Genomic DNA, 24,552 nt, shown 5'->3' on the forward strand with positions numbered 1-24,552 from the left:
CTGTGGTATCGTGTTGAAGCTGCATGGGCAGCTGTACCTGTACATGCCATCCAAGCTCTGTTTGACTCAATGCCCAGGCGTATTAAGGCTGTTATTATGGCCAGAGGTACTGATTTCTCAGGATCTATGCACCCAAATTGCGTGAAAATTTAATCACATGTCAGTTCTAGTATAATATATTTGTCCAATGTGGATCTTTAGTGGATTTTCCATTGTTTGATTTTCACCGTACAATTCTTGTAGAACATCCAACTGTCAGGTATACTTCCATCAATTCAGAAACCTTACAATTTAAATGCCATTAAAAATGTGAAATGGACTTCCAATGTTGTTGGCTTATGCAATTAAAATGTATCATTTCCTTTCAATATGTTGAAATAAAATACTTCCACCAACTGTATAGCACAGAAATGAAAACTAATAAAATTTTTTCTTTGTCATATTCATTTTTCTCAAACCAAAAATAGTAAGGTCTTACTTGTGAAGCATTCAAAAAATTTTTTGTTGTTGGGCAGTGTAATTTGCCTTTTAAGATAAATCAGATAGAAACTGAAGCAATGAATTAAAATTTGTGCCCTGGTCGGGACTTGAACCCGGGTCTCCTGCTTACTACGAGGTATAGGTAGGATTTCCCCGTTACGTACAAAACTGGGTGTGCTATTCCAATATCAGACAGTTTGGGCAATACTGATGATTTAAGAGGGGGAAAATGGGCTAAAGGTGTGAACTGAAGTTTGTGTTAGGGACGGCACTGGACTAGGGCAGTCCTTGCAACTGTGGTAGCCACAATGTGGTGTAGTAAATTATAATTCATTACTTCAGCTTCTATTTTTATCAAAGATAAATCATAAAATTAGCACTTCTTTGTGAGTTTCTTCTTTTTTACTGAAGCCACACTGGTCATTCCATATTTTTGTAGACACCTTGAGCTAATATACTGCAAACATAATATTAAATTCATGGTTTGGCAATATGCACAGCTGCCAGCAATTGCTGTATTTGGTACTGGGATTATTACGTTCTTCTTTAAGCTTGAGGATATTTGGTCTGTCTCGTATATTCTACATACTAGGTGAAACAGCTTTGTTGTGGTTGGTTCTCCCAGGGATCTTCATGGTTCAGAGTCACTGTCATCTCCTAGGGGCACCTTTTTTAACTTAGGCCTCTTCAGCACTCTATCAAATTATTCTCGCAGTATCAGAGCCCCTGTCCAACCCCTACCACCTCCTTTTCATAATATTGTCTTCCAATACATTTCCTTTGTACAGCTATTTTATATATTTCTTCCACCTTTCAGTCTCCTCCTTAAGTATATCTAGACTACCATTCTCAAATCATATTACTGGCCTTTCTTTGCCTAGTTTCATCTTTATCAACTCAAGCAGTACTATCTCTAACCACATTCGATCTTTTATCATACATCAATATTTATTTCTTCTTTCACTTTAATAAACACACACACACACACACACACACACACACACACAATAAAATATTTTATATTGTCTCTCTTTGGCATGGTCATTTCCCACAGATAAATCATAAAATGGTGAGGTTTAGGGAAAACTGTAAACATATAACTGCTGTGCACTTACTTTATTTTTACTGAATTTATATCACATTACTATAGTTATGTGCCATTAAAAAGCAATTTACATAGCAAACATTACAGAAAATGTTTAGTGAGAATGCGCTAGTGCCAAAAAAAAAAAAAAAAAAAAAAAAAAAAAAAAAAAAAAAAAAAAAGGGGCATCTCTGTGGTTAAAAAAAGAAACACACAACTGTTAGCTGTGTACGTCTTTCTCAATCTCCTCACAATCAGTCATCTAATATATGTCACAGAATGCCAGGAAACTACATTACGGTACTGGTAACTATGAAGTATAATGCACACTGTAGTACAGTACACAATAACTTGTTAACTGGAATACAATGCATATACGTACCGCACATGTGGCCCGAGCTGGGGAAGACTCCAAGCATGGGGGAGGCCACCATGCAGATCGACAAAACTTTCTATTCCTGCAATATTAAGGCAGCGTGGCTGAGGTGTTCCACAAGAAGGAACAGCAGGGGATTCTGGTGGTACCGCCTTCACATCGACACCGCCACTTACAGGAGGCTGCTGAACATGAGCCCCCATACCACCATTATTGCTGGTGTTGTTATCTGCATGGATGGTCTCATCATGTGCCTGTATGACATCACAAAGTGTAACACCAGTTTCTCAAGCCAGTCATCAGCCAATGGAACTGACAGAAATTTACAGAAGTGCTGAACAACATGGAAGAAATGCACACTTACAGAGTTCGTTAAATTTGAAACTGTTCTAATGGTGAGATAAGGAGTAATCCATAAAAAAAAATGGAAATTATTGTTACATATTAATTCATTTCACATGGCCCAACTAAATATTTTAATCACATCCTTTTTCAGATTTACAAGAAAACTTTAATTTGGAAATGTGCATAGTGTTACATTACCAGTACTTGGTCCGTACTTGAATAACAGAAGACAATAATCACAGGATACAACTCTTCAAAAAGAGCTAATGTTCTGGAAAGTTCTGTCTTCTGGCCTTTCTTCTTATTTTTGCTATGAACCATTAGCCCTGCTATCTTGCTTTATGATACTCATTTCATAGTCATCATCTTATGATGATAAATTTGAGAATGTTCCAGTCATGTACATGGAATATGTTTATTAACACAATTTCCTCACATCACTACCATTTAAAAAACTATGTAAGATGTTAGTCATCTACATCTACATCTACATTTATACTCCGCAAGCCACCCAACGGTGTGTGGCGGAGGGCACTTTACGTGCCACTGTCATTATCTCCCTTTCCTGTTCCAGTCGCGTATGGTTCGCGGGAAGAACGACTGTCTGAAAGCCTCTGTGCGCGCTCTAATCTCTCTAATTTTACATTCGTGATCTCCTCGGGAGGTATAAGTAGGGGGAAGCAATATATTCGATACCTCATCCAGAAACGCACCCTCTCGAAACCTGGCGAGCAAGCTACACCGCGATGCAGAGCGCCTCTCTTGCAGAGTCTGCCACTTGAGTTTGTTAAACATCTCCGTAACGCTATCACGGTTACCAAATAACCCTGTGACGAAACGCGCCGCTCTTCTTTGGATCTTCTCTATCTCCTCCGTCAACCCGATCTGGTACGGATCCCACACTGATGAGCAATACTCAAGTATAGGTCGAACGAGTGTTTTGTAAGCCACCTCCTTTGTTGATGGACTACATTTTCTAAGGACTCTCCCAATGAATCTCAACCTGGTACCCGCCTTACCAACAATTAATTTTATATGATCATTCCACTTCAAATCGTTCCACACGCATACTCCCAGATATTTTACAGAAGTAACTGCTACCAGTGTTTGTTCCGCTATCATATAATCATACAATAAAGGATCCTTCTTTCTATGTATTCGCAATACATTACATTTGTCTATGTTAAGGGTCAGTTGCCACTCCCTGCACCAAGTGCCTATCCGCTGCAGATCTTCCTGCATTTCGCTACAATTTTCTAATGCTGCAACTTCTCTGTATACTACAGCATCATCCGCGAAAAGCCGCATGGAACTTCCGACACTATCTACTAGGTCATTTATATATATTGTGAAAAGCAATGGTCCCATAACACTCCCCTGTGGCACGCCAGAGGTCACTTTAACGTCTGTAGATGTCTCTCCATTGAGAACAACATGCTGTGTTCTGTTTGCTAAAAACTCTTCAATCCAGCCACACAGCTGGTCTGATATTCCGTAGGCTCTTACTTTGTTTATCAGACGACAGTGCGGAACTGTATCGAACGCCTTCCGGAAGTCAAGGAAAATGGCATCTACCTGGGAGCCTGTATCTAATATTTTCTGGGTTTCATGAACAAATAATGCGAGTTGGGTTTCACACGATCGCTGTTTCCGGAATCCATGTTGATTCCTACATAGTAGATTCTGAGTTTCCAAAAACGACATGATACTCGAGCAAAAGACATGTTCTAAAATTCTACAACAGATCGACGTCAGAGAGATAGGTCTATAGTTTTGCGCATCTGCTCGACGACCCTTCTTGAAGACTGGGACTACCTGTGCTCTTTTCCAATCATTTGGAACCTTCTGTTCCTCTAGAGACTTGCGGTACACGGCTGTTAGAAGGGGGGCAAGTTCTTTCGCGTACTCTGTGTAGAATCGAATTGGTATCCCGTCAGGTCCAGTGGACTTTCCTCTGTTGAGTGATTCCAGTTGCTTTTCTATTCCTTGGACACTTATTTCAATGTCAGCCATTTTTTCGTTGGTGCGAGGATTTAGAGAAGGAACTGCAGTGCGGTCTTCCTCTGTGAAACAGCTTTGGAAAAAGGTGTTTAGTATTTCAGCTTTACGCTTGTCATCCTCTGTTTCAATGCCATCATCATCCCAGAGTGTCTGGACATGATGTTTCGAGCCACTTACTGATTTAACGTAAGACCAGAACTTCCTAGGATTTTCTGTCAAGTCGGTACCTAGTATTTTACTTTCGAATTCACTGAACGCTTCACGCATAGCCCTCCTTACGCTAACTTTGACATCGTTTAGCTTCTGTTTGTCTGAGAGGTTTTGGCTGCGTTTAAACTTGGAGTGAAGCTCTCTTTGCTTTCGCAGTAGTTTCCTAACTTTGTTGTTGTACCACGGTGGGTTTTTCCCGTCCCTCACAGTTTTGCTCGGCACGTACCTGTCTAAAACGCATTTAACGGTTGCCTTGAACTTTTTCCATAAACACTCAACATTGTCAGTGTCGGAACAGAAATTTTCGTTTTGATCTGTTAGGTAGTCTGAAATCTGCCTTCTATTACTCTTGCTAAACAGATAAACCTTCCTCCCTTTTTTTATATTCCTATTAACTTCCATATTCAGGGATGCTGCAACGGCCTTATGATCACTGATTCCCTGTTCTGCACTTACAGAGTCGAAAAGTTCGGGTCTGTTTGTTATCAGTAGGTCCAAGATGTTATCTCCACGAGTCGGTTCTCTGTTTAATTGCTCGAGGTAATTTTCGGATAGTGCACTCAGTATAATGTCACTCGATGCTCTGTCCCTACCACCCGTCCTAAACATCTGAGTGTCCCAGTCTATATCTGGTAAATTGAAATCTCCACCTAAGACCATAACATGCTGAGAAAATTTATGTGAAATGTATTCCAAATTTTCTCTCAGTTGTTCTGCCACTAATGCTGCTGAGTCGGGGGGTCGGTAAAAGGAGCCAATTATTAACCTTGCTCGGTTGTTGAGTGTAACCTCCACCCATAATAATTCACAGGAACTATCCACTTCTACTTCACTACAGGATAAACTACTACTAACAGCGACGAACACTCCGCCACCGGTTGCATGCAATCTATCCTTTCTAAACACCGTCTGTGCCTTTGTAAAAATTTCGGCAGAATTTATCTCTGGCTTCAGCCAGCTTTCTGTACCTATAACGATTTCAGCTTCGGTGCTTTCTATCAGCGCTTGAAGTTCCGGTACTTTACCAACGCAGCTTCGACAGTTTACAATTACAATACCGATTGCTGCTTGGTCCCCGCATGTCCTGACTTTGCCCCGCACCCGTTGAGGCTGTTGCCCTTTCTGCACTTGCCCGAGGCCATCTAACCTAAAAAACCGCCCAGCCCACGCCACACAACCCCTGCTACCCGTGTAGCCGCTTGTTGCGTGTAGTGGACTCCTGACCTATCCAGCGGAACCCGAAACCCCACCACCCTATGGCGCAAGTCGAGGAATCTGCAGCCATGTGGTGCACTATCGTTCTATCTTCACTAGATTCAAGAATGCATCAATTACGAAGCTGTGCATTAGTTTCTCTACATTCTTTGCCACGATCACTATTACAGAATTTGCTGTCAGGGAAGAAATTCACCACTATGACACTAGAGTTAAAGAAAATATGAATATTCCAAATACACAGGCTGCTTAAGATTAATAAACCGTACCAAGTGAACTGCCTCAATGTTTTCCCCCTTTTCTTCTTCTTTTCTTTTTTTTTTTTTAAATTTCATTTCTTTCTTGGACAAATCCTTATACCTTTATAACACAAAGCTACTCAAGTATACATCAGACAATATGTCTTATAAGAGATTTATCTGTTATAATCTACAACCAACAATATTAAGTATATATTATGAAGGATACTGTACATAATCTTTGATTTATTTCAGCAGCCTTCCTGCCAACTAGTGCTCCTCCAGTTTTCATTATTGGCATATTAGAATAGCCAAGTAATTCTTTGACAGACAGTTACAAAGTCTGCTTGTTATAGAATGAGATCATACAAGGTGTGGATAAAAAATGATGAGACTGATGCTGTCACAAAGTACGCATGCACCAAAGATGAACAACTGATAGCCGTGAAGTGTGAAGCCTTCATAGTGGGATGAGGCATCTCTGGTGTGGCCATGGACTTCATTTATGTAACAGCTGTTATTTTGCTTTGCTGTAAAAATGGTAAGTGTGAAAATAAAGCGAGAAATTGTCATGAAGTATCACATCAAACTTGGAAAAACTGCTAGTGAAGCCTATCTTTTACTGACAGAAGTTTATAAAGAAGACTGTTTACCACTCCTGCAAGTTTCTGAGTTGATCAAGTGCAAAATGGCTGAGAACATGTTGAAGATGACTTACCTCTGGGATGCTGTTCAGTATCAAAAACAGATGAAAATATCAAAACAGTAGGTAATCTGATTCAATCTGATCACCGCTTGAGTATTTGATCAATTGCCGAAACTCTAGGAATTGACATGGAAAGCTTAAAGCAAATTTTACAAAACAATTATAACATGAGAAAAGTGTGTGTGAAACAGGTGCTGAAGATTCTCATGACTGAGCAAAAAGCACTTTGTGAAAATGTTTTAGAGAGACTTGGAATACCATCGAAAATGATCATAAACAGTGTTAACATATGATGAATCTTGGTTTTTCACTTATGATCCAGAAATTAAGTGCCACTTCATGCACTGGAAGAGCTCAAATGACAGAGAGCGAAAAAAGCTCGAATGAGCAAATCAAGTTCAAAGCGATGACAATTTTTTTTTATATTAATGGAATTATGTATCTTCACTGGGTTCCTGAAAGTCAAATCATTAATCAACATTACTATCTCTTCTTGCTCAATTATGTGCTCACACTGCAGTGTCTGCTAAGAGGTTTCTAGGAAGTACAGCTTCTGAGTGTTAGACCACCCATCTTACTTGCCTGACCTTACACTTACCTATTTACAAAGGTCAAATCTGCATTAAAAGAAACAGAATTTCAATCAATTGAAGCAGTGAAAGAAAAAGTGGCATGTGTGATTGAGGAGCTCATAGAAGAAGACGTCCAGCACTGTTTCCATCAATGGAACTTTGCGTAGAGCATTGTAGGGATAGAACATGGGAGAATATTAAGGGTGATAATGATTAAATATGTACATCTTTTTTAAATAAAATGTTTTGCGGCAATAGTCACATTATTTTATAGCCACACCTCGTATGCTGTTAAGAGTTTCGTGGGTTATCTCAATGGATTCTCTCATTCCTTCTTCAGAGACATCCTTCAACAGCATTTCAGAAGTTCCTCACATCCAGCATTGTGCCTCCATTCTCTCTCAAGTATTTACTTAACACTTTCAATTTTAACAGCCACATTTAGTCTGCTCACCCTAAAGCGATAACTCTATAATGACTCTGTCAAGAAACAAATTAGCTGAATATTTTTTATCTTCACAGATAGGAGCTCAAACTCTAATTTATCTTTGCATCTTGCCAGCTTTCTGAACTAAACTTCCATTAAACTGCAACCCCCCTTGTTGAATCCAGTTACGTACTCCTATCTTTTGTCTTTCCTTCTGTTTTTTATATGAGCCCTTTTTTTCAATTTCTTCCAGTTCCTAATTGCTCTGTTTATTCATTTTTTCCTTTCATCTTTAATTCATATTTACTCCACACTTTATTCTTTCTGTCATCTCTATACCAAAGTTGGCACAGTGCCTATCTTTAGCTTCATTTTCTCACCCTCTGAGTCCTGCTGGTACCTTTCTGTCTTCCCTGACCAAACCATTTCACCACTCTGAAAAAGTAACATGAAAATGCCAAAAACTTGGATAAGATGAGCCAACAATTAAATATGAGTGTGTGTTATCTCCATCCAACAGTGAAGGCCATGATCTTTCGCAGCAAAAACATGAGATGTGTGAAGGTGCATTATGATAATGGAAAATAACTTTTGTTCTTTGCAAGATGTGGCCATTTAGTCCGAATATCATCCTTCAGTTTTTCCAACAGTCAACTTAACGCTCCCATGGTGATGGTGCAACCTTGTGGTGGTCACTCTCAGAAAAAGTTGCTGTAAGTTTTTCTGCAGATGGTATCATTCCCTATTTCTTTGGTGGGACCTTTTGTCATCCACTATGATTCATCTACTGTAAAAAAACAGAGAAACTCAATCGCATAAGGTTTAACTAAGTCCAAACATCCTTGAACAATAGTACTTTTTTATCTTTGGTCAACAGTCATCCATTGAGCAGAAAGCCATGGCCAAGATTTCATGTAAAGCATGGCCATGAACAATTGAGATCACTGCAGTGTCAGGAAGCCTGCATATCTTTGACTGACGTTCAGTGAATATTCATGAATATTCAATAACCTCTTTGATCATACAGGTTCTGAGCCCTCATTATCTCCATTAGATACAAAATAATTTTAAAATTTTGTCATCTCATTTCTTTACTATAGAAACTATGTAGCAAGGACTGTTTAATGTCCAATCCTGTATATTAGTTATGGCAAAACATTTTCAAATAGGATACTTTACCTTAAATCATAACTTAATGTAATCCATTTTCAAAGAAGTATTGACATAATTATTTACATGATCATTACAAACAAACAGCTAAATGAACCTCTGTGAAACTTTGCAGCTGGCATCTAAAGAGTTTTACATTTAAAAAAATCACAGTAGTTTGGCTACATTAATGTCATCTTTGTCTTCAGCTGAATACTCTTGAACATCCCTCATACAATCTCTCTCTGTGTCTCTTTCTGCAATTTAGGCAAATGAGTGAAAAAAAAAATACTTTAACATTTGAACTGATTAGAATCTAATAGGTGGATAACTGACTGATTTGGAATTTTGCTTACATGACAGTACTCTTTAATTTTGCCTTAGCTGAGACCGAAAAAAAGATAAGTATTACCTTAAGAGACCAAGTACCACTCTGCCAGTAGTGTTGCCATATCAAGCTGATTTTCCTTAGTGTAAGAATCTTACAATTCTTGAGTAAGTTTCTTTATGTGCTCAAGCCCTACTACCAAGTTGTAATCGGTATGTTCAATAAAGAGAATATAAAATACTTCACCAGTGATAATGCAGCCAGAATAGTATCCTTAATGTAATATTGGGAAAATATCTATAGTACTGCAGTTTTGTTTCTTAATTAAAATCTCAAAACCACCTACAGTTGTTTAAGCTATAACTTTCTTAAATAAGCATAAATAATTAACTAATAACTCATTGAACTGAAGACAAACATACAGAAATGCTTTGCTAAAGTAAACAGTATTCTGAAACAGAAATGATGCATATTAGTAATTGGGATGGAATGCTAGCATTTCACAAGCAAGTAACTCAGGTTGAAAGTGCTTAACATATAACAGGCACAGATAAAAACAACAAGTATAAGTTAGGGTACAAATGCAAGCAAAGGCAACATTCACATTTCAAAGGCTCATGGGTGCACAACTAGACTACATAATTAACATTAGGAAGTAAAGCAGAATGAATGAAACTATATACAGTTGCTGCTGCTGCTTATTTTATTATTATTATATGAAAACTTATTTTAAAAGTAGGAAAGATGGCATGTGATAAAAGATTTATTGGGCTGTCTGTCTTGTATAACAAAAATAGTTTGGTATGCTTATTTCCTAAATAACATTAATGTATCATGCACTTGAATAAATTTAAATTGCAGGAAATATATATATATTTATCAACTGGTGAAGACATTACACAGGAGAAATAACAGGCAAATTGGAATAAAAATCTGATATGCTATTACCTATTGCAGACAATTTCTACAATACAAAACAGCAATTCAAATAATTATTGACTTAAAAACAGCCAAATTTTACATAGAACTCATAAATTAATGCACAATGCAAATTGTAGATTGGAAGGCAGTGGAATCTCAAACTACAGGATACATCATAAAAAAACCTATCAGAGCTTCCACATGTCTCAGTGCATGTCATTCCTGCACTGTGTTACAAGTAACAAAAAAAATGATTGCTCACAAAGGACAAATCAAATGATGAAATGGAATCTTAAAATACTAATTTTGTTAGCATTTGAAACATGAGAGGCATACAAAAAGTTTACTTAACAGTGCACAGCAAAACACAATTTAATAAAAATTGTTGCTATGCTATTAGCAGAATTATAAGTACATGTGCTCCACTCTAAGCCAATTAAGATAATTTCAAGTCTGAATTGATTACAATGACCGTGGATGCCATAATATATCATGCAGTCATTCTTATTCAATACCAAGGAATAATAAAAAATAAAACAAATATTTATATAGGTTGACTCTTACACAGAAGACTAGAGCAACCAGCCACATTTTACAATGTTATTTATTTACTTAAACAGCACCATTACCACTTTTGAACTGATAGGTTCATCTTCAGACTTTTAGATTTCATTTTTTGTTTCCCCACCTGACAAAACTTCCTTGGGGTGGTGATGCCCTACAGCCAAAACAAAATGTGAGATGTCTTTTTAATTGTCATTGTGCCTCATGATGATTTTAAGTGATGTAAACAAATAACTATTATTATATGGAAGATGTTTCAATTATTTACAATGAAGAACATGCACTGGAACATAATGGCACAGATTCTTCATTGTAAATAATTGAAACATCTTCCATTTAATAATAATAATAATAATTTGTTTACATCACTTAAAATAAATCATCTTGAGGCACAATTACAATTATAAAGACATTGTCTCACATTTTGTTTTGGTTGTAGTGCATCACCACCCCAAGTAAGTTTCATCAAGTGTAGTGGTGGTAGTGGTAGTAGTAGTAGTAGCTTTATTCATCCATAGATCTCTTTTTTACAATGATAAAGGACATGTCAAAGTATTTACAAGTTTAGACCAATTTAAAATAAGCTAATGGATATACACATATATTTACAGACTTCTAGTTAGAGACAATTATTAAATTTACTCCTCGCCTAAAATACTTTTTTTACAAATAACTTATTAAATAATGTAATGCCACACTACTCACTCATATCTCACTATTAGTCACTGCACGCACTATACACGCATTGTTTCATAACACTACACACACACACACACACACACACACACACACACACACACACACACACACACACTGGTGATCCCTGGACCATTTTCTGTACCGCAACATCCCATTTCCTATCCTGAAAAACTGAGTCAGCATCCCTCCACAATGAGTAAGATGTTGAGCTCAGAAAGAGGAAGAAGTGTTAGTATTGTGCTATGTATAGCTTGGGGGTAAGTATTTCTAGAATGGAAAAAAGGAGGAAAAAACATAAATTAAAGGTGTTATGTGGAATGTTGGATGTTTTATAATCATTTTTATTATTATTATTTATTTGTATAACATTTTTTTTATCAAACCCCTCTGTCTTATCTAAGTAATCCTTCAATTTATAAAATGTATTGCATAACAGGTACCTTTTAGCTGCCTTTTTAAACAAGTGTATTTTTGAAATTTCTTTAATCTCTTTTGGTAATTTATTGTACAGTTTTACTCCTTGGTAGAAAATGCTGTTTTGAGTTTTATGTTTATTTTTTCTTGACAAATGTAAGTTGAGTCTATCTCTTGTTGCATGGTCATGGACAGAGCTGTTTGTGCAGTATTTACCAATGTTATTTTTGATGTGTATAACTGACTGGTAAATGTGTTCACATGGAGCAGTTAAAATCCCCAGTGTTTTGAACAGATCATTACAATGACCTCAACTGGTATTTTTGGTTATTATTCTTATGGCTCTTTCCTGGAGTTTTGAAAATCGTGTTCACATTTTTCGCATTTGTTCCCCAAAAAAGAATGCCATAGCTAAGAATTTAGTGCATATATGAATATTATGTAACTAAAAGACACTGCATGTTACACACTGATGATAGGATTCTAAGGGCATAACATGCTGATGGCATTCTGTTTGCAAGTACCTTCGTGTGTTCACACCGCTTCAACTTAGAATCAATATTCATTCCTAGAAATTTTGCATTTGTTACACAGTCTGTAGAAGTGCCATCTACATTTAATTTAACACAGGCATTTTTCCTCTTCAAACTGAAATTCATAGCATTAGTTTTTTTTTTTTTACATTAAATGTCACTTTATTCCTTATTGACTAATCATAACCTTCCTTGAGAATTTCATTTGCTTTCTCAGCAAGTTCTGTTGTTTTGTCAGTGAATACAATAATGCTGTCATCAGCGAAGAGAATTTTTTCACCATGAGTAACACTACTGGGAAAGTCATTGATGTATGAGGAATAGTATTGGTCCTAATATGCTACCTAGCAGAAACCCTACATTAATGTATTTTGGTTCTGATAATTGTTTTTTTCTAAACGTTTAGATCTATTTGAACTACGTGTTATCTCTACTCTTTGTACCTTATCTGATAAGTATGATTGAAACCAGTAATTAGCTACCTGCCCCTCTTATTCTTAATGCTTCAAATTTATTTAATAGAATCTTGTGGTCAACTGTATCAAACGCCTTAGAAAGAGCCAAAAATATGCCTGTGACACACTCATCTGTATCAAGAGCATCAAGTACAACTTTTGTGAATTCTACTATGGCTTACTCTGTATTTTTGCCACCAAACTGATTCACTTAAAAGATTGCTTCTATTAGTTTTGAGAATGGTGACAGTAGGGAAATTGGCCAGTAATTTTCTATGCCTTCTGCATTACCTTTCTTAAGCAAAGGTACAACTCTTGCCTGTTTTAACTGCTCTGGAAATGTGCCTGATGTGAAGGATTCATTTATTACATTTGTTAAGGGGCCTTGTATAATCCATACGCATTGTTTCAGTACACACATTGGTACTTCATCTAAGCCTACTGACATTTTATTTTTTAGTTTTTGAACAGTTTTATTGACTTCATTCTCTGTGGTAGGAAGTAACATCATAGTATTTAGTGCAACATTATTTACAGGTGTTATATTTGTTTTGGGGAATTTTTGCTGCAACTTCTCTGCAGTACCTGAAAAATGCTCATTTACATAGTTTGCTAAGTGTTGTGCATCATTTATTACCTTATTGCCCTCCCTTAGCAGTACATTATTTTGCATTTGTTTGCCTCTCCCCGTTTCCTTTTTCATAACATCCCAGACTGCTTTGCTTTTATTCTCTGCATTATATATTATTTTGTCATTACATGGGGAAATAAAACATGAAATAAATGTAAAACGTGAACTAGCCATCTGAAGATGAACCTATCGGTTTGCAACCGGTAATGGTGCTGTTTAAGTAAATAAATAGCATTGTAAAAAGTGGCTGGTTGCTGTAATCTTCTGTGTAACAGTCAACCTATATTTTGCGCACAGCCACAGGCTCAAAATGTCAGTTTCTGACAAAATAGCAAAACAAATAGTTACCTTGAACAGTGACCACTGCACAGAAGATGGAACAAACATTAAACTTGCAAAATTGAGGAGCTGTAATTCGGCAGCAGTAATGAATGAAGAGAGTTGGTGATGGAATGCAAATCTGACTTATTTTTATTTTACAAGAAATATACCTGGTGCAGAGCAGTGCCTTATCTCTGCTGTTCCTGAAGGTATTTTCAATCTTATCTTTATGGTGTGTATGTGGAGTCAAACAACTTAAAGGCTGCTATTGGCACATTGTTCTCATTCCTAACAAAATTCTCTAAAGTTTAATATTTTCAGCTCCTTTGGTACGGCAGCCCTACAGTAGTCTGATGTGATATACAATCCAAGTATACTTACTTAACATCATTAAAAATAATAACTGCGCCGGGTTAACCTGTCGCCAGCGCACCAATGGGCAAAGATGTAGCATGAAGATCGATAGTAGGCACCGGATAAAGTGCGCCTATCATGAGCGAGGCCAGAGAGACACTGACAAGCAACTCACTGCCAACGCCCTCTCAAGTGCAAGTATTTAGGGTGCCGCCACTATCCAGAGGGGCTGACTGATTCACCCTTCCAGTTTGGCGTCTGTCATTCACCCGCAGAGCGGGCTCATTTCAAATCACAGGTTAGGACAGCACTTAGTGACCAGATTAGTGACCATAGTGGCACCAGCAATGAGACTAAAGTTTGTAATAGCAAGATTATCGGTATAGTCTGCAACAGGGTTATTACTGATGAGCTCGTACTACGAACATGGGCTCTATTCCTGTTAAGTAGCAGCTTCATGTAAATAAAGAACCGTATTGATGTACGTGTGAATTTGTGTTGTAGAAAGAGGATACCGTTCACCCACCTTTAACAACATCCTCTCCCTTGTGGAACAAGACACTACAATAACCATTTCCAACTATGATGGCACGATTTGTGTGCTACAATACAACAGGTAGTCGTAAAGTTTTATTATCCCCAAGACAAAACTGAGCTCGAATTGTGAAACTTGCTCCTTCTCTACATATCAGCCCTCCAATGCAACACATCCTTCCCAACAATGGCTGATGAAGTGGAGAGACCTCAGCAGCAGAAGTCTGCAACTTAGCTGTTTGAGAAATGTACCACCTCAAAAAATCACCTCGTCAGCATTCTGAAAATCCCACTCGTGGAACGGTTTCTTCCTCTGACAAAAGAGAAAGGAGTCACTGGGTGCTGTGTCAAGAGAGTATGGGACTGAGGCAAAATTTCATAGCCCAAAGAAGCAGTACATATAACTGTGTCTCGTGCACAGCGAGCTGGAGTATAGCTGCCACTCCTTTGGACAGATTCTCCTGGCACTTCATCTTGACACCCCCTGTAATCGTATCAGGGAATTGCAGTAGTATACTCCTATGACAGTTTGCTTTTTATGAGCATCATCTGTTAGCACTACACAATGTCAATCTCAAAAACTCTCAGTATAACAGTGTCTGATTATGAGCAGTTCTTAGGCTTCTCTGGTGGAGGTGAATCCACAAGTTTCCACTGATTTGCTTCTTTAAATCATTCCTGGAGATTAGGCACCTAAAGCAGCCCTCTGCACTGTTCTGACACAGCTGCTGCATCTGTTTGACAGACTTTCTGAATGGGTGTGAACAGTCCTAACCCTAGTGGCTGACGACCTCGACAGAGTTCGAAATGTCGTGTCAGATGCCAAAAAAGATGGACGAAGTTTTTCCACTATCTCCTAAATTGTGTTACACTACGAGCTCTGGGATCCCCATTTCTTTTGTGATCCATCACTCTTCACAGACATAATTGAGGCCTGAGCCACTTTGTGCGACTTCTCTAGCAGCGAGCTACAGTACTGTAATATAGGGATTTTAATGTATACCACAGCTACAGAGAACAATTTTTTTATTATTATTATTTTTTATTTTTTTTTTCGCTTGAAGTGGTTCCCCTGTCTATTGTGAAGACAGCGTAAACCTTGCTGAGATGCTGTTGTAATTATTGACCTTTTCTTATGTTTTGCTGTCATTCTCAATTAATTTCCTAGGAATGAATGCAGTACCACACTAATTTTAAATTTCTCTGTCTACTGGGCACAAACAACTACTCTTCAAATGAAATTTTAATGAGCGCAGAACGTATATTTTCTTTTGACAAGAGCATCACATGAAGTACCTTACAAGTAGCCTTTGTTTGAATGAATGCGAACTGTACATCGCAGAAACAAAATAACAAATATTTTTTGAAGTTCCTCAGAAAATCTATCTGGGAAACATTAGGAGTGGGTCCTGTATACCATGCAACAGATAGCCAGCATCATGCTCTCGATTAACATTTCTCTAAATCCAACCAACTTGCTATATAGGTCATAGTTCTCCACTAACTTTCTCTCATTCTCTATTTTTTTTAAATTTATTCTTGAGAATGGGCTTACTGGTTTAAAATCATCTTGCATTCCTCTATTTGATCTCAAACCTCACACACAGGGTGGGATTATACCTGTGAATATTTTTTTATTTATCATTACTTATCACTGATATTTCACAGACCTAAAAGACAAAGGACTGGTAATTGTTTATCCTTACATAATCTCAGGAAGGTGTGGAGAAAAGAATAAAAAAAGTTAGGAGGAAAGAATAAATAAAAAAGTTGTCCACGGTTATAGCCCCTTATGCAACTTTTTCACATTTTGCCCACCTCGTATTTGTTTATCGCTCAGTTGTGACTTTGCACAGGTACACTTTAATGTTAGACTTCATTTCCACAAAACTGACTTCTTAATAACGTCTGAATACAATCGTAGAGGATATCTCATTGGCAGTTTGCTTTTCTATAATAGCAATGACGGGGGACATTAGAAATTGCCTAACCCAAGTCAACAAGCTAGCAAAATGAATCAATCTCACTAGTGATTACAAGCAGTACACACAGTTCAGTTACTATCACTATGAGCTCGGTCATCTATTACAAGTTACCTGAGGCGAGTTCTTCTCTTGGCGGGAGTCCTCACTGATGCGGGACAGCTGGGGCGCCTCGGCCACCAGGCCCTGAGGCTGGTGCTGCTGCGCAGGCGCCATTTGCTGGTGAGGCTGAGGAGGCGTCGCAACCCCTGCCACCTGCGACGGCACTGGGGATCCCGTGCCCGCGGCTGGGCTCCCGCCCTGCGGCTGCGGGCTCGCGCCGTCCGCACTCGGTGGGAATGCGGGGTGGTGCTGCCACATTGTAAAAATAGTACCTCGCAGCTTCCTCTGGGTCGAAATTGTTCCCTCCTATTGTAATTCTGTTCCTCGAATGTCTAGCACGTGTTTGCTCTCGATCATTGAACCGACCGACTTTTTTCTTTGATTATGCGTGTTAATTTGAGGGAAATGTATCTTTTGAACTTCACTGTGATCTGTATGTTTCAGATCTTTTTAGGTTTTGATAATATAATCCTACACAAATCTCTCAAGTATCTCCATCAAAAATATACAACAAGTTTATAAATGTACCTCAACTTAAGTATGCAAAATTCCTATTTCAGTCGCGCTCTTGTCCACAGCAGCTTTTAGAAAGGTACGGTAAATAAACTACTTTAGAAATGTTTGGAGAAGTTAGCCAACCTACTGTCCCTGCATTACTGCCCAGGGATTCTCAAGACAAATTACAGCTTCATAGCAGTCAGTGCTAAAATTAAAATTCACGACACTGAAATCTGAGAAGAAAAATTATTTGCACAGTCCCTATTCTTGTTATACAGTATTGTGCACTCAGAAAAAAGAAGACACGAGATACATGCAGGCTGCAATATAATTGTGAAATTTTTAATCAGCTAATGTAATCAGAGGAAACAAATGACTACATAAAAAAGAACAGAAATCCATTGCTACTTAAAAAAGCTTATTAACAGCAAGTGCATGTGGATGATGCCAGTTTTAACAACCATCTACCTTTCAGAGATAGAGGGGGCTCTCTTATTACAATATAGTACCAACAAAATGCAGCAGAACGTTAAGTGATCATCTATGTGAATACCCATATGTCCGTGAAGCAGTCTGCACTAATAAAGAAACAGAAGATACAGAAATATGGATTCAAATGTTTAAGATAATGAAACAGCACCAAAGGCAAGAAACAAATGTTGTTCCAAGAGGTGCACAGTCACCGGGAACTGGGAGCCGTGTCCAAATCGAGCTAATCGACAAAAATAATGACGAAAAATGAAGGTTACGGCTCAGCGTACTGACGAATGATAAAAATTGCAGCCAAATGGAACTATCCTCAGTGGAAAAGGACACAACTCGATAACGCAGAAAAGCTGCCGATACATCTCGAAAGCGTACAATACGGGGGAAAAGGAAAATGCAAAATGCTTATCAAAATGGAGTCTAGGAAAAGTAAAGGAATGTTTGTGCCGACAACAGAACCACAAGCAGAGCAGTGCACACTAGACGCAGAGGTGTTGGCGCACCTGCGAGGCCAGCTGTGCCTGGTGCCTGTGTTCTGGGCTCTGCAGGTTCTCCCCGCGCCACTCATTATCTGTCTCCTCAGAGTCGTCAAACTGAGACTTCCACTGAGATGCCAAAGTTAGCCCTGAAAAGCAAAGAAACACACAAATGTTACAAACATAAATTTTATATATAAAAAATAATAATAATAAGCTAAATGTCAAACTGGCATATCAGGCTATGATGAGCTACTATTAGTTTGTGAAGTATAAGGCAGAACTGATGGGCAAACTGGGCTAACTGCCTTCAAGCAAGCAAAATGTGTAGCACCACCGATACATGGGTATAAAAGTAAAAGTCAATGCTGCCAAGTTTTCAGAAGTAATAGTTCCTTCGTCGAACAGGATACAGAATAGATTGCATAAGTGTCAAAATGAAGAGCAAGTCACTCAGGCCCACGATGACAGAGACCCAGTTGCTGTGAGGACAAATCTAGAGGCACAGTCCAACACATACACTCGCGACAATCCCTCTCATCTTTGTTATACACTGCGACAGCAGTACTCTGAGCAAACAGAAAGCTATGTTTCTCAATACTATACCACGTGGAGAAAAACAGTATCATTTAATTGATTTGTAATATAATTTTTACGATAGGAACCATATGTGGCAAAAAAAGGCTATTCGTGTTGGTGTGTAGAATGTATTAGTCTGGCTACACACCCTCTGACTTTCGGAAAAACATTGTCCACCCAATTCCGAAAACGACAAGAGCTGACAAGGGCGAGAATTATCGCACAATTAGCTTAACAGCGCATGCATCGAAGTTGCTGACAAAAATAATATACAGAAGAATGGAAAAGACAATTGAGAGGGTGTTAGACGACGATCAGTTTAAGTTTAGGAAAAGGTAAAAGCACCAGAGTGACAATTCTGACATTGCCATTGATAATGGAATAATTCAGGAGAAAAAAAAAAAAAAAAAAGAACAGACGTTCTACGGATCGGAGTGTGGAGTGTCAGATCCCTTAATCGGGCAGGTAGGTTAGAAAATTTAAAAAGGGAAATGGATAAGTTAAAGTTAGATATAGTGGGAATTAGTGAAGTTCGGTGGCAGGAGGAACAAGACTTTTGGTCAGGTGAATACAGGATTATAAATACAAAATCAAATAGGGGTAATGCAGGAGTACGTTTAATAATGAATAGAAAAATAGCAGTGCGGGTAAGCTACTACAAACAGTATAGTGAACGCATTATTGTGGCCAAGACAGACATGAAGCCCACGCCTACTACAGTATTACAAGTTTATATTCCAACTAGCTCTGCAGATGACGAAGAAATTCAAGAAATGTATGATGAAATAAAAGAAATTATTCAGGTAGTGAAGGGAGACAAAAATTTAATAGTCATGGGTGATGGGAATTCGGTAGTAGGAAAAGGGAGAGAAGGAAACGTAGTAGGTGAATACGGATTGAGCGGAAGAAATGACAGAGGAAGACACCTGGTAGAATTTTGCACAGAGCACAACTCAATCATAGCTAACACTTGGTTCAAGAATCATAAAAGAAGGTTGTATACATGGAAGAAGCCTGGAGATACTGACATGTTTCAGATAGATTATATAATGGTAAGACAGAGATTTAGGAACCAGGTTTTAAATTTTAAGACATTTCCAGGGGCATATGTGAACTCTGACCACAATCTATCGGTTATGAACTGTAGATTAAAACTGAAGAAATTGCAAAAAGGTGGGAATTTAAGGAGATGGGACCTGGATAAACTGACTAAACCAGAGGTTGTACAGAGTTTCAGGGAGAGCATAAGCGAACAATTGTCAGGAATGGGGGAAAGAAATACAGTAGAAGAAGAATGGGTAGCTTTGAGGGATGAAGTAGTGAAGGCAGCAGGGGATAAAGTAAGTACAAAGACGAGGGCTACTAGAAATCCTTAGGTAACAGAAGAAATATTGAACTTAATGGATGAAAGGAGAAAATATAAAAATGCAGTAAACAAAGCAGTCAAAAATGAATACAAACGTCTCAAAAATGAGATCGACAGGAAGTGTAAAATGGCTAAGCAGGGATGGCTAGAGGACAAATGTAGGGATGTAGAGGCTTATCTCACGAGGGGTAAGATAGATACTGCCTACAGGAAAATTAAAGAGACCTTTGGAGGAAAGAGAACCACTTGTATGAATATCAAGAGCTCAGGTCGAAACCCAGTTCTAAGCAACGAAGGGAAAGCAGAAAGGGGGAAGGAGTATATAGAGGGTCTATACAAGGGCGATGTACTTGAGGACAATATTATGGAAATGGAAGAGGATGTAGATGAAGATGCAATGGGACATATGATACTGCGTGAAGAGTTTGACAGAGCACTGAAAGACCTGAGTTGAAACAAGGCCCCGGGAGTAGACAACATTCCATTAGAACTACTGACGGCCTTGGGAGAGCCAGTCCTGACAAAACTCTACCATCTGGTGAGCAATATATATGAGACAGGCGAAATACCCTCAGACTTCAAGAAGAATATAATAATTCCAATCCCAAAGAAAGCAGGTGTTGACAGATGCAATAATTACCCAACTATCAGTTTAATGAGTCACAGCTGCAAAATACTAACGAGAATTCTTTACAGACAAATGGAAAAACTAGTAGAAGCCAACCTCGGGTGGATCAGTTTGGATTCCACAGAAATAATGGAACATGTGAGGCAATACTGACCCTATGACTTATTTTAGAAGCTAGATTAAGGAAAGGCAAACCTACGTTTCTAGCATTTGTAGACTTAGAGAAAGCTTTTGAGAATGTCGACTGGAATACACTCTTTCAAATTCTAAAGGTGGCAGGGGTAAAATACAGGGAGCGAAAGGCTATTTACAATTTTTACAGAAACCAGATAGCAGTTATAAGAGTAGAAGGGCATGAAAGGGAAGCAGTGGTTGAGAAGGGCGTGAGACAGGGTTGTAGCCTCTCCCCGATGTTATTCAATCTGTATATTGAGCAAGCAGGGAAGGAAACAAAAGAAAAATTTGGAGTAGGTATTAAAATCCAGGGAGAAGAAATAAAGACTTTGAGGTTCGCCGATGACATTGTAATTCTGTCAGAGACAGCAAAGGACTTGGAAGAGCAGTTGAATGGAATGGACAGTGTCTTGAGAGGAGGATATAAGATGAACATCAACAAAAGCAAAACGAGGATAATGGAATGTAGTCGAATTAAGTCAGGGGATGCTGAGGGAATTAGATTCAGAAATGAGACACTTAAAGTAGTAAAGGAGTTTTGCTATTTGGGGATCAAAATAACTGATGATGGTCGAAGTAGAGAGGATATAAAATGTAGACTGGCAATGGCAAGGAAAGCGTTTCTGAAGAAGAGAAATTTGTTAATATTGAGTGTAGATTTAAGTGTCAGGAAGTCATTTCTGAAAGTATTTGTATGGAGTGTAGCCATGTATGGAAGTGAAACATGGACGATAAGTTGTTTGGACAAGAAGAGAATAGAAGCTTTTGAAATGTGGTGCTACAAAAGAATGCTGAAGATTACATGGGTAGATCACATAACTAATGAGCAGGTATTGAATAGGATTGGGGAGAAGAGAAGCTTGTGGCACAACCTGACTAGAAGAAGGGATCGGTTGGTAGGACATGTTCTGAGGCATCAAGGGATCACCAATATAGTATTGGAGGGCAGCGTGGAGGGTAAATATCGTAGAGGGAGACCAAGAGACGAATACACTAAGCAGATTCAGACGGATGTAGGTTGCAGTAGTTACTGGGAGATGAAGCTCGCACAGGACAGAGTAGCACGGAGAGCTGCATCAAACCAGTCTCACGACTGAAGACCACAACAACAACAACAACAACAACAATGGAAGCAAGACTAAAGAAAAATAAAGACATGTTCATAGGATTTGTCGACCTGGGATAAGCATTCAACAATGCGAACTGGTGCAAGAGGTTTGAAATTCTGACAAAAATAGAGGTAATCTATGGGAAAAGATGGGTAACATACAATACGTACAAGAGCCAAAAGGGAATAATAAGAGTGGAAATGCTCAGATTAAAAAGGGTGTAACATGTATGTATTACTACTGTTCAATCTGTACATCAAAGCAGCAATAACAGAAATAAAAGAAAGGCTCAGGAATGAAATTAGAATTTAAGGTGAAAGGATGTCAATGATACGATTTGCTGATGACATTGCTATCCTGAGTGAAAGTGAAGAATAATTACATGATCCACTGAGTGGAATGAACAGACTAATGAGTACAAAATATGAACGAGAGTAAATCGAAGAAAGGCAAAGGTAATGAAAAGTAGCAGAGAAAGGAACAGTGAGAAACTTAACATCAGGATTGATGGTCATGAAGTAGAAGAAGTTAAAGAATTCTGCTCCCTAGGTGGTTAAATAAAACCAATGATGGACAGAGCAAGGAGGACATCAAATGCAGACTAGCATTGGCAGAAAGGGCACTCCTGGTCAAGAGAAGTCTATTAGTATCAAACATAGGCCATAATTTGAGGAAGAAATTTTTGAGAATGTACGTTTGGAGAACAGCAGTGTATGGTACTGAAACATGGTCTGTGGGAAACTGGAACGGAAGAGAATCAAAGCATTTGAGATTTGGTGAGAAGAATGTTGAAAATTAGGTGGACTAATAAGGTAAGGAATGAGGAGGTCCTGCACAGAATTCAAGAGGAACGGGAATATGTGGGAAACACTGACAAGGAGAAGGGACAGGATGATAGGAAATCTGTTAAGATATCAGGGAATGACTTCCACAGTACTAGACGGAGCTGTAGACGGCAAAAACTGCAGAGAAAGGCAGAGATTGGAATACATCTAGCAAATAATTGAGGACATAGGTCTGAGATGAAGAGGAGAGGAATTTGTGGTGAGCTACATCAAACCAGTCAGAAGACTGATGACTCAATAAATAAATAAATAAATAAATAAATAAATAAATAAATTTGGGTACTACACATTTCACCACATGAAGGTAAATATTGGCCAATAATTTTGATACTTTATCAGTTTCCTCCCTTGTATTTCTTTTGATACCATTTGTTTGTGACAATTTTGCTTATATTTCACAAATTTTTTTGTAGTGTTAAGCAGTTTAAATAGCTAGATATTATCAACATCACAGTACTGAAGATGTTCGGGTACCAGAAAAATATTTTCCCAAAAGAATGCTGTATCTTTAAGAGACCACAAAATTGTTAAATGCTTCTCTCTTGTGATAAAAATTTAGCTATGAAACTATTCTCATTCGAAATCATAAATCCTCTCCCTTAGTATTACGTAAGATAATTGTAGTTCAGTAAATGTCACCACAGTCCATAATCATAATCATTATACTCTGACCAGGCTGTGATATAATATGGTGCTTTGTAATTAAAGACCGGACTATAATGAAACATTGGAAGTCCAACCTTCCTTCACTGCATAGACTTCTTCTGTAATGCACAAATGTCCCATGTTTTCATTAATATTAACCCCAAAGTTGGAAGCTGGTGTTAATAAATAATAGCAGGGAAAGAAACCATCATTTTATAGTGTTTTTTTTTATGTGTTCATCATTAACATATTTTTGTGCCGTCAGTGAACCGTTTGTCTTTTCATATACTCAATTACTTCTTTTATGTCATTGAGGGCTTACATCTATGAAGTAACCAAAGTTTCTGTCATGTCTCTTAATTACTGTGATATTCGAAAAAACAATTTTGGCAATTAAAACATGTCAGCTGCTTATAGACTTGCTCTCTATATTTGAGTACCATCCAGCTTCTCAACTGCAAAATGGGGGTCAGATTGAGCTTGACTTTCCATCCAGGATACGCAGAGAGACACCGTAATGTTGATGATCTAGTTACTGGAGTTATATGATCCTACAGAGAATTTATAAAAACTGAGTAAAACTGTCACAAACTAATAGCATCAAATTAAAATTCAATCGATAAAATTAATGAAATATGAGGCTGAACTGCTAGACGGTGCCCATCTTTTAGGAGTGAAATTAATAAGAACTGCCTATAGACACTTATAAACACATATAAAAGTATACATCTGTACATGAACTTGAATAAAAAAAATGGGTAAGAACAAAATGAATGTCACTAAATCTATGGGAATGATAAAATATGATGTGATAAAAATATACCTCTGTATTTGCTAAAAATTTTATATTTTCACAACATAAAATTTGCTGAATGACCTCTGCACAAATTCATTTTTCTTTATAATGTGAGGGTGGGAGGTAGATGGAGGAACAAGTGATTCAATGGGTACACTGAAATATAACTTAGAAAATACTTTGGAATTTTATGTAGATAAATTATTTCCTTTCCTAATGTACCTAAAGGAAACATTTAACATAAGAGAAAGACAAGACAGACACCAGCTTAAATTTGGCACCGAAATAAATTCAGTGGAAACAAGTGA

At 37.9% G+C, this 24,552-nt stretch overlaps 1 protein-coding gene across 5 annotated transcripts in view; it reads right to left on the reverse strand.

The window, feature by feature from the left end:
- The window catches only part of LOC126101139 (tau-tubulin kinase homolog Asator), a 690,846-nt gene that overhangs the window by 42,049 nt on the left and 624,245 nt on the right, over nt 1–24,552 (reverse strand). For 4 of the 5 annotated variants that reach the window (XM_049911824.1, XM_049911821.1, XM_049911823.1 and 1 more), the window contains 3 exons: nt 18,130–18,251; nt 16,655–16,891; nt 1,947–2,194 (listed from right to left, as the gene is read on the reverse strand). In XM_049911824.1, coding sequence (XP_049767781.1) covers nt 1,947–2,194; nt 16,655–16,891; nt 18,130–18,251 — 607 coding nt within the window. The remainder of the gene's footprint in view (nt 1–1,946; nt 2,195–16,654; nt 16,892–18,129; nt 18,252–24,552) is intronic. The other variant, XM_049911825.1, reaches the window with a different exon arrangement.

The sequence above is a fragment of the Schistocerca cancellata genome, chromosome 9, assembly GCF_023864275.1.
Source record: "Schistocerca cancellata isolate TAMUIC-IGC-003103 chromosome 9, iqSchCanc2.1, whole genome shotgun sequence".
Classification (NCBI taxonomy): domain Eukaryota; kingdom Metazoa; phylum Arthropoda; class Insecta; order Orthoptera; family Acrididae; genus Schistocerca; species Schistocerca cancellata.